The following is a 19,850-nucleotide window of genomic DNA, read 5'->3' as shown; positions in this document are numbered from 1 at the left end:
CTCATGTAAGGGCACAAGTTTGAGGGCATTGGTAACGGCTCCTCTGACATTCTCGCCAGCCCGGTACTCCCACAAGCCCAGTGGTAGTGGTGGCCCTGAGAGTTTGGGGGCAGTGGCGGAAGCATATGGGAGCAGAGGGAGCATCTGTGTGGACTCCAATTTGTGGTAATCACCGGTTTGTCCCGGGAGGATGGATGGGGAGTTGCGGAGGTGGCAGAGAGCAGGGATTGAGAGGCTGGGGGACCTGTTTATTGATGGGAGCTTTCCCTTTTTGGAGGATCTGGAAGAGGAGTTTGAATTGCCAGGAGGGAATGGGCTTCCATATTTGCTGGCAAGGGATTTTGTGCAAAAGCAGGTTTCGATCTATCCGCTTCTACTGCCGCAGGGGATACAGGGCAAGGTAGTTTCTAGAATGGGGGTGGGTGAGGGGAAGGTATCGGAAATGTATAAAAACTTATGGAGTGGGAGGAAACCCAGATAGGGGAGCTAAAACGTAAATGGGAAAATGAGTTGGGAAAGGAGTTGGAGGCAGGTCTGTTGGAGGATGCTCTGAGCAGAGTCAGGCTCTGTCCTCATCATGTATTTGTATTTGGCAGGAAGGATCAAGGAAAACCCAAAAGCTTTCTATAGGTATGTCAGGAATAAGCGAATGACTAGGGACAGAGTAGGACCAGTCAAGGACAGGGATGGGAAGTTGTGTGTAGAGTCTGAAGAGATAGGCGAGATACTAAATGAATATTTTTCGTCAGTATTCACTCAGGAAAAAGATAATGTTGTGGAGGAGAATGCTGAGCTCCAGGTAAATAGATTAGATGGCATTGAGGTACGTAGGGAAGAGGTGTTGGCAATTCTGGACAGGCTGAAAATAGATAAGTCCCCGGGACCTGATGGGATTTATCCTAGGATTCTCTGGGAGGCCAGGGAAGAGATTGCTGGACCATTGGCTTTGATTTTTATGTCATCATTGGATACAGGAATAGTGCCAGAGGACTGGAGGATAGCAAATGTGGTCCCTTTGTTCAAAAAGGGGAGCAGAGACAACCCCGGCAACTATAGACCGGTGAGCCTCACGTCTGTAGTGGGTAAAGTCTTGGAGGGGATTATAAGAGACAAGATTTATAATCATCTAGATAGGAATAATATGATCAGGGATAGTCAGCATGGCTTTGTGAAGTGTAGGTCATGCCTCACAAACCTTATCGAGTTCTTTGAGAAGGTGACTGAACAGGTAGACGAGGGTAGAGCAGTTGATGTGGTGTATATGGATTTCAGCAAAGCGTTTGATAAGGTTCCCCACGGTAGGCTATTGCAGAAAATACGGAGGCTGGGGATTGAGGGTGATTTAGAGATGTGGATCAGAAATTGGCTAGCTGAAAGAAGACAGAGGGTGGTGGTTGATGGGAAATGTTCAGAATGGAGTTCTGTCACAAGTGGAGTACCACAAGGATCTGTTCTGGGGCCGTTGCTGTTTGTCATTTTTATCAATGACCTAGAGGAAGGCGCAGAAGGGTGGGTGAGTAAATTTGCAGACGATACTAAAGTCGGTGGTGTTGTCGATAGTGTGGAAGGAAGTAGCAGGTTACAGAGGGATATAGATAAGCTGCAGTGCTGGGCTGAGAGGTGGCAAATGGAGTTTAATGTAGAGAAGTGTGAGGTGATTCACTTTGGAAGGAAAAACAGGAATGTGGAATATTTGGCTAATGGAAAAGTTCTTGAAAGTGTGGATGAGCAGAGGGATCTAGGTGTCCATGTACATAGATCCCTGAAAGTTGCCACCCAGGTTGATAGGGTGGTGAAGAAGGCCTATGGAGTGTTGGCCTTTATTGGTAGAGGGATTGAGTTCCGGAGTCAGGAGGTCATGTTGCAGCTGTACAGAACTCTGGTACGGCCGCATTTGGAGTATTGCGTACAGTTCTGGTCACCGCATTATAGGAAGGACGTGGAGGCTATGGAACGGGTGCAGAGGAGATTTACCAGGATGTTGCCTGGTATGGAGGGAAAATCTTATGAGGAAAGGCTGATGGACTTGAGGTTGTTTTCGTTAGAGAGAAGAAGGTTAAGAGGAGACTTAATAGAGGCATACAAAATGATCAGAGGGATAGATAGGGTGGACAGTGAGAGCCTTCTCCCGCGGATGGAAATGGCTAGCACGAGGGGACATAGCCTTAAACTGAGGGGTAATAGATATAGGACAGAGGTCAGGGGTAGGTTCTTTACGCAAAGAGTAGTGAGGCCGTGGAATGCCCTACCTGCTACAGTAGTGAACTCGCCAACATTGAGGGCATTTAAAAGTTTATTGGATAAACATATGGATGATAATGGTATAGTGTAGGTTAGATGGCTTTTGTTTCGGTGCAACATCGTGGGCCGAAGGGCCTGTACTGCGCTGTATTGTTCTATGTTCTATGTGCCAGGCTCAGCCTGATAGAATTCAAGGTGGTTCACCGGGCACACATGACGGTGGCCCGGATAAGCAGGTTTTTTGGGGTGGAGGACAGGTGTGTGAGGTGTGCAGGAGGGCCCACAATTCAAGTCCACATGTTTTGGGCATGTCCGAAGCTTAGGGGACTCTGGCAGGAATTTGCGGATGTCATGTCAACAATGCTAAAAATGAGGGTGGCGCCGGAGTCCAGAGATTTTGGCAATTTTTGGAGTGTCGGAATACCCAGGAGTCCAGCGTGCGAGAGAGGCTGACGTTTTGCCCTTTGCCTCCTTGGTAGCCCGGAGACGGATCTTACTAGCGTGGAGGGACTCGAAGCCCCCAAAATCAGGAGTATGGGTTAGCGACGTGGTTGAGTTTCTCAGGCTTGAGAATAATAATAAAGGGGGTAAGGGGGAATTACGCTAATTTTGTCTAGCTTAGGCGGGAACAGTGGGCGATGAAGGGGTGTGTTACGCACTGAATTATGTTTACATTTGTATTTGTGTCTTTTGTGGTTATAAAACCATAAATGTCTTAATAAAATACAATTGAATCTGCTTTCAGGCAGATCAGAACAACTTGCTCTGTCAAAAAATAAAATAAAATCACATCTCCCCCTCTGTCTCCTTTGCCAATTAGGCCCATTCCCTCGCTCTGTCCCTATAACCCCACCGAATCTACACATCTTGGTCACTATGGGCCAATTTTAGCATGGCCAATCTACCTAACCTGCACATCTTTGGAGTGACAGAGGAAAATGGAGCACCCGGAGGAAACCCACGCACACACGTGGAGAACCTGAAATCGCCACACAGTCGCCAAGGCTGGAATCGAACCCGGGTCCCTGGCGCTGCAAGGCAGTAGTGCTAACCACTGTGCCACCCCTCCCCTGCCTTGCCTCTGATCAAACTCACTTCCTGTTGTCTGATTTTATTTGGGTGCGGGCAGCACGGTAGCATAGTGGTTAGCACAATTGCTTCACAGCTCCAGGGTCCCAGGTTCGATTCCTGGCTTGGGTCACTGTCTGTGCAGCGTCTGCACTTTCTCCCCGTGTCTGCGTGGGTTTCCTCCGGGTTTTCCGGTTTCCTCTCACAGTCCAAAGATGTGCAGGTTAGGTGGATTGGCCATGATAAATTGCCCTTTTGTGTCCAAAATTGCCCTTAGTGTTGGGTGGGGTTACTGAGTTATGGGGATAGGGTGGAGGTGTGGGGTTGGGTAGGGTGCTCTTTCCAAGAGCCGCTGCAGACTCGATGGGCCAAATGGTCTCCTTCTGCACTGTAAATTCTATGAAATTTATGAACAATAGGGGCTGATATACACATTTACTGCACAGTCTCAGAGACTGAGACAATGACAGTGAAAAATGGAACTGAAACAGTTGTGCAGAGGAGAGAGACATCCCTAGCGCAGGAAAGGACCAGTGGGGGTGGGTTTCCTAATAGTAATTCCTGTCAGGGCGAAGGGCCAGAGGGCTGTCCAACAGCTGCCTAATGACAGTGATGGAGGACTGACACACTCACTCACACTGGGGCTGGTTTAGCTCACTGGGCTAAATCGCTGGCTTTTAAAAAGCAGACCAAGGCAGGCCAGCAGCACGGTTCAATTCCTGTACCAGCCTCCCCGAACAGGTGCCGGAATGTGGTGACTAGGGGCTTTTCACAGTAACTTCATTGAAGCCTACTCGTGACAATAAGCGATTTTCATTTTTTTCGTTTTTCAAAGCAAGGGTTGCTGGGTACCTGATCCTCAACTATATTCTCACCTGCCGTATCGGGCTGCGGTTGATCCGTACCACTCACTGGAGGCGGTGATATCTTCATCCAGGATGGTGCCATCCTGCATTCCCAAAGCGTAGCGGCACAGGCCTGTGGGAATAAAGGACACCTCAGTAACAGGTAAACTGTCTCCTGGGGAACTGCAAAATCACACCTCGCACAGAATAAACCCCATTGAATCAAACATGACCACTGCGTTGTGCTCTCACAAAAGTAGAAGAAGCAACAATGGTTGTAGAATTAGTCCAATTAGTCCTTTTCAGGGTGTACCCTTGGGACAATAACAGTCTTTATGTCCTTGCTCAGTGCTGGATTATGTTACTGGATTAGTAATGCTGAGAACATTCAAATCCCACCATGACAGAATATAAATTTGAATTATGCGGAAAAGAATGCTAGAGATAAATATCTGGGGATAGAGTTTCCGCTTTGGGTGCAAACAGGAATCCGAGTGCAAATTACACTGAAAATTAGACAAGTTTTCCAAAGACAAGTTATGGATTCACTCAAACGTGTTTGCATAATCACAGATGTCAAATCTTTCGTGAACCATCGCAAAGGGACAGTGTTGTTGAACATAATCGGTTACTTTTTGCATTGAAAACTATTCCTTAATGTATTTAAGAGTGCTAAATCTGATGCAGTTTTATTAATACAGCTAGATATGGTCTTACTGCGAAAAAAATAAACATTTTTAAGCAGTGTGCAATGGGAAGTTGGTTTCGATCAGTTGGCTGGATCGTGATGCAAAGTGACGCCAACAGCGCGGGTTCAATTCCCGTACTGGCTGAGCTTATCCACGAAGGCCCCGCTTTCTCAACCTTGTCCCTCACCTGAGGTGATGGCCCTCAGGTTAAATCACCTCAGCTCTCTCTCTCTCTCAAAGGGGAGAGCAGCCTATGGCTATCTGGGACTATGGCGACTTTCAATGTACCACCTGTGAGCGATCTGATTTTTAAAAAAATTGAAAATGACATTAAAAAGTTGGACAAAACTGGTGTGACTCATTTAAAGCAGAATTAAAGATTTTTTGCAGAAACCCCACTGGGCACAGCTCCCTTGATTTAGAGCAAATTGCCCTGGAAAAATTGATGTAACCCAATGGAAACCCTACCCCACCCACTCTCTGGCATCAGTAACAAAGGCCATGAAGCTGCTGGATTACACTGACATGCCTTAAGGAAGGAAGCCTTACCCACTGCGCCCTATGACTTCAGTCCCACTCTAACATTGTGGGAGGTTTGGGGAAGAGCACTGGATTAGTGTTACTGTCACTGGACTAGTATCCAGAAACCTATCTAATTCTCTGGGTTCAAATCTCACCAGGGCATATGGTGGAATTTACATTAAATGAATTAATAAACAGCAATGGCCAAGGCCCTGGTGGAGGTGCGGCACGCCCTGGGCAGAGCAGAGGAGAAACTGGAAGCCCAAGAGGAGAAACTGGAAGCCCAAGAGGCGACCATTAAGGAGCTGGAGAAAGCCGCGACTGACATGAGCGACCGGATCACGGCCCAGGAGAAGGAGGTGGCGAGACTGGGCACAACACAGGGGAGCCTGAACGGTTGAGTGGACGATCAAGAAAACTGCTTGAGAAGGCAGAATGTCAGGATAGTGGGCCTACCAGAAGGGATCGAGGGTAGAAACCCCACACCATACGTGGCCAAGATGCTGGGCAACCTAGTGGGGAGGATACCTTTCCCCAACCCACCAGAAATGGACAGAGCACACCGGTCGCTGCGCCCGAATCCCAAGGCGGGGACCACCCGAGAGCAGTTATAGCTAAACTGCACCAATACCAAGACAGGGAAACAATCCTGCGCTGGGCCAGGAAAAACAGAACCTGCAAATGGGAAGGACACTTCATTAGAATTTACGAGGACATGGGGGCAGACCTAGCCAGGAGACAGGACGAATTCAATAGAGCGAAAGCAGCTCTTCACAAGAACGAAATGCATTTTGGTATGCTGTACCCAGCGAAACTCTGGGTCACATACCAAGAAAGAGAATACTTCTTCACAGCCCCCGCCAAAGCAAACAAGTTTGTCGAGGAACACGGGCTGGAAAACCAGCATCTAGGGTAGAAATAAGGGTCCCTGGCAAGGGGCGACAACACACTGACAGGGGGAGCCACGGCGAGCGCACCCTGGACAAAAAGCAAACCATTGCCCGAGGAACCGCTTCAGGTGGGAGGCCAGGCCCCAGCACGAGGAAACGAGAGTAGCGGAGAAGGGAGAGCAAGCAAGAGGAGTGCAGGGTAGGATGGGGGAAGAGCGGGCAGAAAACCGCAGAGGCCGGGCAAGGGAGAAGCGAGACAGTAACTCCCGAGAGGGGGAGACATCGCACTAGCAGGAAAGCTAGCGCCAGGGGCATGCAACAAAGCAGGGCCGCAGCGCGCCCCCAACAGGGGGAAAGGGGCCAAGCAGGGGGTGGGGAGTGACCACTTAACAGAGGTGGGAGAGCAAACGGGAATAGGAGCAGGGGAAAGAGGGACAAAGGAGGGGTATACGGGAGAGGGGGAAAATGGGGGGGAAGGGGGAAATGGGGGGGGGGGTCACAGGAAGTGAGAGACGGGGGTGGGGGGGGAGAACGACACAGGGAAGGAAGGACAAACAAGGCTAGAAAAGGAATAGCAATAGGGCTACAAAGTACCACAACCAAGGGCTCAAAACAAGGAATCGCTGCAAGCACCCACCCAGTCTCTGGGAGAAGGGAGACCCCAGAGTGCAGGGGACTACCCGCGTGGGACACACAGTAGGCAGCCATGTCGGGTGCCCCCTGGACAAAGGGAAACGCCGGAGCACAGGGACCCGACCGCATGGAGAGCAGTGACAGCTGCCATCCTGGACGGCCCCCTAACAAAGGGAAACCCCAGAGGGCTGGGGCGCGTCCACCAGGTAAGTATGGTTAATCCCACAGGAGCGAGGGGACAGAAGCTCACCACCAGGATAGTCACCTGGAACGCAAGGGGACTCAACGGCCCAGTGAAGAGATCCAGAGTTCTCACCTACCGAAGAAATATGAGGGCCAACATAGTCTTCCTCCAAGAGACACACCTGAGAGAGCAGGACCGACTGCGGGTTCGAAAGGGCTGGCTGGGACAAACCTACCATTCCTGCTGTGGGACAAGGGCCGGGGGGGGTGGCAATACTGATCAGCAAGAGGACGATGTATATAGAATAGATCATAGAGGGAGTTTAGGGAGTCATAGAGAGTTTAGGGCGACAAAGACGGTCACGGACCCAAAGGGGCGGTACGTCATGGTCAGCGGGGCCCTGGATGGGGCACCGGTAGTACTAGTTAACGTGCACGCACCCAACTGGGACGACACAAGCATCATCAAGAAGACCATGGCAGAAATCCCTGACATAGCGACGCACCGACTAATCATAGGGGGGTGGGGGAAACTTCAACTGTGTACAGGATCGGGGCAGCACGGTGGCGCAGTGGGTTAGCCCTGCTGCCTAACGGCGCCAAGGTCCCAGGTTCGATCCCAGCTCTGGGTCACTGTCCGTGTGGAGTTTGCACATTCTCCCTGTGTTTGCGTGGGTTTCGCCCTCACAACCCAAAGATGTGCAGGGTAGGTGGATTGGCCACGCAAAATTGCCCCTTAATTGGAAAAAATGAATTGGGTACACAAAATTTTTTTTATTTTTATTTTTTAAAACTGTACAGGATCCAACGACTGACAGATCAAAGCCCAAAACGGGGGAAACCTCATGCATGGCAAGGGAACTCAGTCACTTTATGGAACAGATGGGAGCGGTGGACCCCTGGAGGTTCACCCACCCAGGGGAGAAGGAGTTCTTCTTCTCCCCAGTACACATCATATACACCAGAACTGACTTCTTTGTGGTGGGGAAAACGGTGCTTCCGGGGATAAACAAAGTGGAATACTCCGCAATTGTGATATCAGACCACGCTCCATATTACATGGACGTGAGGCTGGAGACGGGCAGGGCCCAACGCCCCACATTGAAGTTGGACATTGCCCTACTAGCTGACAAGGTCTTCAACGAAAAGATATCGCGGGCCATAGCAGAGCACACGGAGAACAACCCTCCACGTTCTGGGAAGCGCTAAAGGCCGTACTAAGAGGGGAAATCATCGCTTTCAAAGCACGAAGAGATAGGGAGGAGCTGGTCGACTCCATACTGGAGGTAGACCGTAAATACCCCGAGGCCCCGACCGTAGAGCTTCTGGCGGAAAGAGCTACAAAGGAACTTTGATCTGCTCTCCTCCAGGAAAGCAGTGCACCAACTCCGCCAGGCATGTGGCACCCTATACGAACACGAAGACAAAGCCAGCCGCCTGGTGGCACACCAGGTGAGAAAGCAGGCAGCCACCAGAGAAATTGCACAATTCAGGGAAACCAGAGGCACATTAGAAACAGAACCAGAAAAGATCAACAAAACCTTCAAGGCTTTCTACCAAGGGCTGTACACCTCAGAGCCCCCAATGGAGGAGTCCGGGATGAAACGGTTCCTTGATGGACTGGACATTCCAGTCGTGGGGGAGGGCAGAAAACGGGGCCTGGAAGCACCACTAGCACTGGGAGAGATCATGGACAGCATTAGCTCCATGCAGGCGGGAAAGGGGCCAGGACCAGATGAGTTCCCGGCGGACTTCTACAAAACATTTGCGACAGCACTGGCCCCGCACCTGCAGGAGATGTTCACAGACTCGCTAGCTAGGGGCACACTGCCACCCACGCTAGCACAGGCCTCAATCTCGCTGATACCTAAGAAAAACAAAGACCCAACGGAATGTGGGTCATACAGACCCATCTCACTGCTGAACGCAGATGCCAAAATACTGGCCAAGGTTCTAGCCAAAAGGCTAGAAGACTGTGTACCTGAGGTGGTCGCAGAGGACCAGACGGGCTTTGTCAAAGGTAGACAGCTTACCTCGAACATCAGGCGCCTGCTGAACGTGATAATGACCCCCTCCGGGGAGAGAACACCAGAGATGATCATCTCCCTAGATGCAGAAAAGGCCTTTGACAGAGTCGAATGGAAATACCTCATAGAGGTACTGGAACGGTTTGGGCTTGGAACAGGGTTCACCTCCTGGGTAAAGCTCCTATACAATGCTCTCAGGGCAAGCGTACGGACCAACAACACCAACTCCCGATACTTCCAGCTGCACAGGGGCACCAGACAAGGATGCCCACTGTCCCCGCTGCTGTTCGCTCTAGCGAGCGAACCACTAGCAATCGTGCTCAGAGCAGCAAAAAGCTGGAGGGGGATACGAAGGGGCAGCAGAGAGCACAGAGTCTCACTCTATGCAGATGACCTGCTCCTCTACATTTCGGACCCACAAAGCAGCATGGACGGAATCATCGCGCTCCTGAAAGAGTTTAGCGCCTTCCCGGGCTACAAACTCAACATGAGCAAAAGCGAGATCTTCCCGGTACACCCACAAGTAGGGGGGGGGGGCAGCACTAATGGGACTGTTGTTTAAACAAGCCCAACACAAATTCCGCTATCTGGGGATCCAAATAACCCATGACTGGAAAGGGATCCACAAATGGAACCTCACCAGTCTGACGGAGGAAGTAAAAAAGGACCTGCGGAGATGGAACACACTCCCACTCTCCCTCGCGGGGGGAGTCCAGATGATCAAAATGAACGTACTGCCCAGGTACCTCTTCCTACTTCGATCCATTCCGATCTACATCCCCAAGGCCTTTTTCAAAGCACTGGACAAACTAATTATGGCGTTCGTATGGGGGGGGGGGGGGGGGGGGGAATGCTAGGAGCCCAAAGAAGGTCCTACAAAAAACAAAATCCAGGGAGGGGGCTAGCCCTCCCAAACCTACAATTCTACCACTGGGCGGCGACGGCCAAGCGAATAAGGGGATTGATCAAGGAGCCAGAAGCCGAGTGGGTGCGCGTGGAAGAGGCCTCCTGCATGAGCACCTCTCTCCGGGCCCTCGCCACGGTGGCACTCCCATCCCCACCCAAAAAACACTCCAGCAGCCCGGTGGTGATAGCCACCCTCCAATCCTGGAACCAACTACGGCAGCAATTTGGCCTGACCAAAATGTCGGACAAAGCTCCCATCTGCAACAACCATAGGTTCACACCAGCACTGACTGATGCCACCTTCAAAAGGTGGGGCAGGACAGAGGGATACTGACAGTCAGGGACCTATACATGGACGGCAGGATCACAACACTGGACGAACTGACAGAAAAATTCCAGCTAGCCGGGGGAACGAGCTACGGTATCTACAACTCAAAAACTTCCTACGAAAGGAGACAAGGACGTACCCACAACCGCCACGACAGACATTACTGGAAGAGTTACTGGACGCAAGCGTACTAGATAAAGGAAACTGTAGCGACATGTATGACCAACTGGTAGAGAGGGCCAACACTGTACTGGACGCAACAAGAAAGAAATGGGAGGAGGCCCTGGGAATTTAAATAGGGTGTGGATTCTGGAGCGAAGCATTGCACAGGGTCAACACCACCTCCACGTACGCAAGGCTCAGCTTGACGCAGCTAAAGATGGTACACAGAGCCCACTTAACAAGAACCCGTATGAGTAGGTTCTTCCCGGAGGTGGAGGATAGATGTGAAAGGTGCCAAGAAGGCCCGGCCAACCACGCCCACATGTTCTGATCTTGCCCCAGACTTGCAGGGTACTGGACAGTCTTCTTCGAGGCAATGTCCAAAGTGGTGGTCTTCGGGGTTTCAGACCAGCCAGATCTATTCCTGGAGAGGAGGGCGGACGCCCTTGCCTTTGCCTCCCTGATCGCCCGCTGTAGAATCCTGTTCGGCTGGCGGTCAGCAGCACCACCCAAAGCTGCAGACTGGCTGTCCGACCTCTCGGAATCTCTCCAAATGGAGAAAATCAAATTCGCCATCCGAGGGTCAGACGACGGTTTCCACAGAACGTGGGAGCCATTCACCCAATAGTTCCGGGACCTGTTTGGGGTCAACGAACAAGCAGAAGAATAGCCAGGTAAGCCAGGAATCAGGGGAAAGTAGCCAAAGCATGAGAGGGAGAGATAGACCCGGGGGGGGGGGGGGGGGCAGCTAAACCTAAGAGGAAAGAAAGGCAAACCATTGGAAGGGGGGGGGGGGGGGGGGGAAGGGACAGGGAACAAGAGAGAGGAGAACCAGGGAGGTGGGGGGGGGGGGGAAAGAGGAGGCAGGGGAATGACAGCCGGAAGGTGGGCACGGGTTACGATAACAAACTTGGCATCTCCAGGAACAGAGAACAAGGAGAATACAGACGAAAGACGGGAGGAACGGCTGAAGTGGTGGTGAGCGCGAGACGACAACGGCAGCGAGATCCGTCCGGGAGAAGCAAGTGACAACACCAACACCAGACCCATTCGAGTATTGCCCACTGTAATTGTTTCTCCGGCACCCAAATGTATATTTACTTCCCCAGTCTCTCGACCCCCCCCCCCCCCCCCCCCCTTACAAACAGTCACCTACTTATGTGCAGTAAATAATTTTGCCAGTTGTACAGAGTTGCTGCTGTTGAGCTGGTGCACAATACCCTAACAGTTATTCTATTTTATTTTTTATTACTTTTTTTTTAAATATGTTTGGGTGTGCACTTCTCTTCTATATATTTCTATATATGTATATATATTATTATATATATATATATATATATATTTCTTATTCGGTGTACATAAAGATAAATATACTTTGTTCAAAAACCCAATAAAAACATTTATTTAAAAAAATGAATGAATAAATCTGGAATAAAAACCTGATCTCAATAATGGTGACCATGACAACCATCATCAATTGTTGTGAAAACCCATCTGATTCACTCATTTCCTTGAAGAACAGAAATCTGCCATCCTCACCTGGTCTGACTCACATGTGACTCCAGATTCCATGCCATGATTCTTAAATGCCCTCTGCAATGGCCGAGCAAGTCACTCATTTGAAGGGCAATTAGGGCTGGACAACAAATGCTGGCCTCGTCAGCAATGCCCCATAATCCATGAAAGAATAAAAAGAAACATGGCTGATGTTTAGCTGCCTAGCTAACTTCTCAGGTCTATCACGCCAGTGGTTCAGGAAGGCCTGCCAATATTGGGGGGCTGTGATCGGTATGTCTTAAAAAACGTCTCCATAGTCTTCTGCAGGTCAGCCCAAAGTCTTTATTAACTACTATTTACACATGTACAGGAAAATGTACAAGCTAGGAATCCATCTCAATGTTTAGGTCTGCACACATCTCTGTACAAACCACACTGACCTTTGGATCTGGGTCCTATGCCTTCTTACATCATTGCGTGGGCAGTACTTTTCTCAGTCCCACTTTAACCTTTATACTCACCCATATGCCAGACCCTTATACTACAGCTAACATCTTCAGTAATAAACAAATTGAGTGTCAATCAGCAAGGGGCAGGATCCCAATGGAGCTCCATCAAACCTTCACAGCCGCAATCCCTGCATCATTCCAGAAGCAACCTTCCCTGCATCAACCCTCACCGCAGTAACCACACTACCCCCATGGAAACCAGCTGACTCGTCTCAAGGGTTAAGGACAGGGACAGGACGGACCATCACGTTCTGGGTGATGCAGTGGCTTACTGGATTAGTGGAAGCCCTTGATAAGGAGACAGGGCAAATCACCCGGACAGGATTACTAAACATTGGAGATTCACAGAATTTCTTACCAGGATTGACTTGAGCTTTAGAATTCCCAAGATAGTGAAGCATCAGCAGGAAGCACCAAAGCATTATTGGTAGGAAAGCACTGCTCAGGCCGAGAGTGAGTTGACTTTGCAGCAAACGAGGTTCCGGACTACATCTCTGTAAGAAAAGAAAATGGAATAGTTACCAGCAACAGGAATCAGGGAATAATCACCAAGAATATTAAGAAGGGAATAAACAGGATGATAACTGGATAAATAGCCATGGAAGAAAAGGAATAATCAGCAGGAATATCAAGCATTGAGTATGAAGCTGGAGGGTGTTTCTGTGTCTGTGCCCACACAGCTGTACAATAACAAGCTTTGTTTCCATCATTGCTGGCCTTTGTGTTGTCCAAGTACTGAGTCTCCCCTGACTCAGTGATGGATGGAATAGCTCTGGTCAATACTGTGCAAACACAGGCTTGGCAGGACTCAGTAAATTCCTACACAAAATCCCTTCCAGCTTCTCCCGCGCTCGTTGACTCCTTCCTGTCAGGTTGATGTCACATCTGAAATTAAAAGGCCCTGAACAATTTGCCAATGACGCTGTGCTGAGGTCAGAGGGTGCATAACCCATTCCTGCCTTTTTCAGCCCTGGAAATGAGGCCGGGAAAGCTGGTCAAACCGTTCCCTTGGCAATGACTCCTGAACAGACCAGTAGTGGCACGAAGGAGTGGAACGAGACAACATCATGGACTCTGCTATTGTTTTTGTGTTTTGCAGTCAGCAGGCTGCACTTAGGTCAGCTTGCGGACAAATAAAATTTAGCATTAATCCCAGTGTCTCCTTCTAGATAAATACACAGCCTGTTCTGGGCATTCCAGCTGCTGACTCACTAACTACCCACCAGCCACGTTAAAGAGCGACGCTCTCTGTTCCTTTCAGTTTAAACATAACGGCTAGTTTAGTGGAAAGTAGACAATGCATTTGTTGAAATGAGTTTGCCATCCACCACACTGCAGACAATCTCAACCTTCGCCCCTCATGTGTCCATTGTGCATCAGTATGAACATAAAGACACAAAAATAACAGCAAAATACTGTGGATGCTGGAAATCTGAAATACCAGGAGTCTGAAGAGACTCGGAATGTTAACTCTGCTCCTCTCTCCACAGATGCTGCCTGACTGGCAGTGTTTTTCCACCATTTTCTGTTTTAACATATGGACACGTTACCTGACAGACGATTGTGCTGGGGGTGCCAGCAGCATACTTGAACAGGCTGTGTGTCCCTCCCCCCACCCCAAGTACATACTCCCTGGCCCCATGAGCCAAATTAATTTCCCAAGTCCTCCGACTCCACTATTTTTATCACAATTTGAGTCAGCATTGTAACGGAACTCCATGGGAACACAGTTAACTATGAGCTCACTGTGGCTTATCATTCTCCATAACACCAGACCAATCTTTTCTGCAAGCAAGAGAACATTAAACAGGGTCTGAACATGAAACTGGAGTCTGAATATCAGGCAACACATCAATAGGTACTGCCCTGGGTGCCTAGTGCATGAGGAGGAAGCTAGCAGACGTGACAATCTTCAACCTCTCTGAGCTTCTCCTGGAAGCATCCATTATGCCAGGCTCCTATTAAGCCACAGCTTCCTGATGAGGCCCTGTACAATTATTGCTGCACATCACTGATCTACAAGGGACAGATGAGGAATCTGTGGTTGATTACTTCTTAAAACTCTTAGGGAATAGCGAAATTGGATCCTGGTAATAAGCAGTGCCACAGTTGGTAGCACTCTAGCCTCAGAGTCAGGCAGCCACGGGTTAAGTTCCACTTCAGTGCAATATTGAGGGAACTGCACTGCAAAGGTGGGAGCTGTGAAATAGAGACAGTAACTGCTTCCTCAGGTGGACTTACAGGATCCCCACGCAACATTTAAAAGGACATCCTGGGGATTATTTTTTTAATAATCTTCATTGTCATAAGTAGGTTTACATTAACACTGCAATGAAGTTACTGTGAAAAGCCCCTAGTCGCCACATTCTGGCGCCTGTTCAGGTACACAGAGGGAGAATTCGGAATATCCTAGTTACCTAACAGCACATATTTTGGGACTTGTGGGAGGAAACTCCGCGGAGCACCCGGTGGAAACCCACGCAGACACAGGGAGAACGTGCAGACTCCACACAGACAGTGACCCAAGCTGGGAATCGTACCCGGGACCCTGTCGCCGTGAAGCCACAGTGCTTATCACTGTGCTACCGTGCCTCCCACTACAACAGGCTATCTGGTCATTATCACATTGTTGTCCATGAGAGTTTGCGGTATGCAAATTTGCTCTCAGGTTTCCCACATTACAACAGTGATCGCACTTCAAGAGCCCCACTGGCTGTAAAGCTTTTAGAGGTGTTTGGAGGTTGTAAAAGGGCATTTGTAGTGTTGGAAATTTAGATGGTCTTCGGGAAGTGTGGGGTTAACTGGTTTCTACACAGGGAGCGAACATGTGGAATTAATTATTCAGGTCGGCACGGAAACTGAAAGTGTGAAAAGATTTCAGGGCAGATCGGAGCGATAATTGAGGGGCAAGTCAGTGCTTCTCCAGATTCAATCTGGCAGCCTTTGCCGCCATGTCATTGCAGCCCAATCTGACACTCCGCCCTGCACCCCACTCCAGTGCTCTCAGTTCAGGTCAGAACTGTTTTGTCCCCTCCCCCCAGGAAATTCTCACATTCTAATTCTCCATTTCACATCAATTAACCCTTGCACCCCCATGTGAAAACATCACTTCCAAATCCTGCTCCCATTTCCCTCCCCGTTTATTGCCGCATGTCCCTTGTTCCCCCAGTTGCATATGATGTTCAGGGCTCAGGATTGCTTTTTATTTTAAATTGCTAGTATCCCAGCTTCTCTATAATGCAAGCCAGAATTCCTGCTCTGTGACAATTCCTGTCCACACTACACATCACCTGCAGGATGCGCTAGTACCAGGGAGAGAGGGGTCCTAACCTAGTCCAGTAAGAATAGGGGAAAGGGAGTTGAGCAATGATGGTCCACAAAGTATCGTTGTCACCCCCTCCCCCTACTCCCTCCCCAGAATCAATCGGTACATATGCAATGGTCCATCGAAAAGGGATGAGTCCCAGTGTCTGAACTCCACGGACCAGTGAGACACTCCTGACTCCTCAAGCTCTAAGCACTCCATCCACTAATAACATAAGAAACAGGACTAAGAGTAGGCCATATTGGTCCCTCAAACCTGCTCCATCGTTCAAGAAGTCTGAACTCCGATCTCAGCTCTACTTTTACACCCAATTCCTATGTCTTTTGATTTCCTTAACACTCCAAAGACCTATCGGTCTTAACCTCAAATATATTCTTTGATTGTGCATCCACAGCAGCACTCTGGAATAGAGAATTCCAAACATTCACAACCCTCGAATGAAGAAATTTCTCATCTCATTGTTTGTCCTTACCCCCTTATCCAAAACCATGTACAATTGCAGCAAGATTTCATTATTCTTATACTCCAACACCATTGTAGTTGAGGCCAATGTGCCATGTGTCTAACTCCTTGCTGTTTTAGCGAACAAGCACACCCAACTCACTCTGAAAACCAACATTCCATAGTTTGTCACTTTTTCAAAAACATTCTGCTCTTGTAATCTTCCTACCAAAATGAACAATCTCTCACATTTTCCCACATTTATACCCTTTGCAGACTCTTCACAGATTACTTGTGTATCATTGGTAAACTTGGACAAATGGCCCACCCTCCCAGTCCCTTCATCAAAGTCATTGCTATAAGTTGTAAATGACTGAAGCTCCAGCCCCTTACGCAGTCCATTTGCAACAGTTTGCTAACCTGATACTGACCCATTTATTGCAGCTCTATTTTTGTCCTTCAACTGATCCTCAATGCACGTTAACATATTACCGCTCCCCCCCTCCCCCTACCACTGCCTTGCCCCCTTATATTGTGCACCACAGCATTAGGAGCGAGGCTTATCTATGTCTTAAAGCGACTGGTGAAATGAACACAGACCAGAACACGAGGCCGAGTGTGTGACCGAGTCCCTGATAAAGAGAGAGGGGGGCATGTATAGCTGTCAGCTTTACCTGTTTCCCAGTGTCAATAGTGAGGCATGTCCACGCTTTCGGGATCCTATCTTAGAATCGTATAGCACAGGAGGCCATTCATCCCATCTTGCCCTTTGTTGATTCTTTGAAAGAGCTATCCAATTAGTTCCACTGCTCTATTTCAAGATAGTCCCTTTCTCCTTTTCAAGTATTTATCCAATTTCCTTCTGAAAGTTGCTGTTGAACCTGCTTCTACCATCGTTTTAACCCTCCCAGGACTGGCCCAGGGTCTGTGCAACCCTCGCGAAAAGTCATCGAAACGTTGAAAAAAATTGTTTTTTCTCTTCTTCGAACACTTCGCTTTACCAGATATTTAAAAAAATGGAAAATGAGGAACAAAGGCTGTTTGGCTGACAATCAAGTATCATCCAATTGGTTAATGAGTCTTTTCGACTTCCAATTGGCGTAGGCAGGCCGCACGTCACAATGAATGCATTGGCCAAATTGTGGCTGGAGCGTGGGTTAAGTCATATGACAAAACCTCCAGGGCTGCATTTAATCACAGTTGGCAACCCTACTTGAAGGAAGCATATTGCTAACCACAACAACTCTCGGCATAAAATAATTTCTCCTCGTCACTGTGCTGTGTCAAATTAAATCTGTGGCCTCTGCTTGCTGACCCTTTTGTCAGTGCAAACAGATTCTCCTTATTTACTTCATAGCTTTAAATATCTCGATCAAAACTCTCCTTAACCTTCACTGCTTCAATCCCAGCTTCACCAGTCTCTCCACAGTACTGAAGTCACCCACCTCTGGTCCCGTTCTGAATGCAATGTGGTTGTCAGAACAAAGCTGACGATGGCTGCAGCCATTCGGGCCTTAAAGTGTTAATGGCAAGCTTTGCATGGAGTGGGTGGGGGGGTTGGAGAGAAGAGCCAGGAGGGGGAGGGGAAGAGACGCAGGCTAATTGACTGCAGCTGAAACCCTGAACACAATCAGACTGGAGCTGCCTGGGGAACTCAGGCAGGATTCACTTAGAGAAGCCAAAAAAACAGGGCCCAGAAGATTGAACAGATGGTTAAGGTCATGGAATTGGTTCCCTCTGCTACAAGTTCATCACAAATTCCACTGTCAGTCCCTCTTCCCCTCCCCACCAGAATCTGTGCAGTTTAACAGACTGGGATATGCAAGAAAGCAGAGGGCGGGGGGGGGGAGAGATACTTTTGGTACAGTGCTACAGCACGAGGCCATTACACAGAAAGAGCTCATGGCTCCTCGTTGCCTTGTATCTTAGTAACATTAAACTTGAGGCCATTCTGCCCCTCGGGCCTGTTTGTTCATTTAGTTAGATCTGCTGCCCTGCGACTAAACTCCATTTGGGGTTCACCTTTACTCAAATCTCTTGATATCCTTTTCCAAAAAAATTCTCAATCTTAAAAACTACAATTAACCCCCAATATCCATGGCCTTTTGAGGGAGAGCATTTCAGATTCCCAACAGTGTGTGTAAAGGTTCTTCCCAATTTCTCTCATGGCCTGGCCAGATTGATTCTCTTCAGAGCTTTCTTACTTCAAAGCACATCATTCTACCCTTCCTTAATGTCCTCTCCAACCCATCATCTCTCCGCTCCCGCCTCCCACCTCCCATGATGCCTTTGAAATGTGACTCACACCACCATCCAGCAGTCATCACTTTAACAAGACATTAGTCAAAATGGCTGCCAAGACAACCATTACCATGTGGGTCAAAATAACTGCCAAGACAAGCATTACCGTATATATAGAATCAAGTCTGTTTATTCCTTGCCTGGAGGCAGCTGCCCGCTCTGGATGTGGGACACGATGGAGCTCGAGGGCAGTGGGTTGCCTTTGGAGCACGTGAACACCCTCTTTCATAAAGCTCCAATCGCTTGTTGCTTTCAACCGCACCTTGAAGTCGCAGGCTCAAGTGTTCCCCAGATCTTCACTGTACAGGCCAAGTGGGAGATTGAACACCTTTGGGTGGTTTGGCTGTATTCCACACCCAGCTGGTGAGACACGACAGGACTATGAGAAAGTACTAGGTTGAATGAGAGTAGGTGAGAATGCAGTGGGAGGAAAATTTTGACCAGTGCTGAAGAGGAAAGATATAAAGTGGTGTTGGGAGTTAGGCATCGGACAACAGAGTGAGCACGGCCTATGATGGAGTGTGCAATGGCAAACAGCGGGCAGGAGATAAGGCAGTTAATTATGTGGAATGTACAGGACAGAAATAGACCATTCAGCTCATCTGGCCTATGCATGTGTTTATGCTCTGCAAGTAACTCCCCCCACTTAATCTCACCCTATCAGAATGTCCTTTAAACCCTTTCTCCCTCGTGTAATTATCTAGCTTTTCCTTAAATGAATCAATGCTATTCACCTCAATAATCAATGTTTTAGAGCGATCCACATGCTGACTACTCTCTGGGTAAGAACGTTTCATAGAAAGATACATAGAAAATAGAAGTAGGAAGAGGCGATTCAGACCTTCGAGCCTGTTCCACCATTCATTATAATCATGGCTGACCATCAAGTTCAATACCCCGATCCCACCTCACATTCATATCCCTTGATTCCTTTAGCCCCAAGAGCTATATCTGCCAGGTAGCTGGACTAATTCTGAATCTTTGAGTCTGGTGCAGATCTGTTTCCAGATTTCAATTGCATAGAGCAAGCAATGTGATTGCCTTGAGGTGGAGAACGCTTGTACGTTAGCACAGTGGTTTGCACTGTTGCTTCACAGCGCCAGAGTCCCGACTTGGGTCACTGTCTGTGTGGAGTCTGCACGTTCTCTCTGTGTCTGCATGAGTTTCCTTCATGTCCTCTGGTTTCCTCCCACAAGTCCCGAAAGACGTGCTGTTAGGTAATTTGGACATTGAATTCTTCCTCCATGTATCCGAAACAGGTGCCGGAAAGTGGCGACTTGGGG

At 48.8% G+C, this 19,850-nt stretch overlaps 1 protein-coding gene across 3 annotated transcripts in view; it reads right to left on the bottom strand.

The window, feature by feature from the left end:
- The window catches only part of ddr2l (discoidin domain receptor family, member 2, like), a 106,621-nt gene that overhangs the window by 73,888 nt on the left and 12,883 nt on the right, over positions 1-19,850 (bottom strand). The window contains exons 1-3 of one of the 3 annotated variants that reach the window (XM_072488141.1): positions 16,941-17,213; positions 12,859-12,994; positions 4,185-4,287 (exon numbers count right to left, since the gene is read on the bottom strand). In XM_072488141.1, coding sequence (XP_072344242.1) covers positions 4,185-4,287; positions 12,859-12,922 — 167 coding nt within the window. In that variant the 5' untranslated portion in view covers positions 12,923-12,994; positions 16,941-17,213. Of the gene's footprint in view, positions 1-4,184; positions 4,288-12,858; positions 12,995-16,940; positions 17,214-19,850 lie in introns of those variants that run through there. The other 2 variants (XM_072488140.1, XM_072488142.1) reach the window with 2 other exon arrangements.

Source organism: Scyliorhinus torazame, chromosome 22, assembly GCF_047496885.1.
Source record: "Scyliorhinus torazame isolate Kashiwa2021f chromosome 22, sScyTor2.1, whole genome shotgun sequence".
In the NCBI taxonomy this organism is placed as follows: domain Eukaryota; kingdom Metazoa; phylum Chordata; class Chondrichthyes; order Carcharhiniformes; family Scyliorhinidae; genus Scyliorhinus; species Scyliorhinus torazame.
This window is presented reverse-complemented; position numbering and strand designations above follow the sequence as displayed.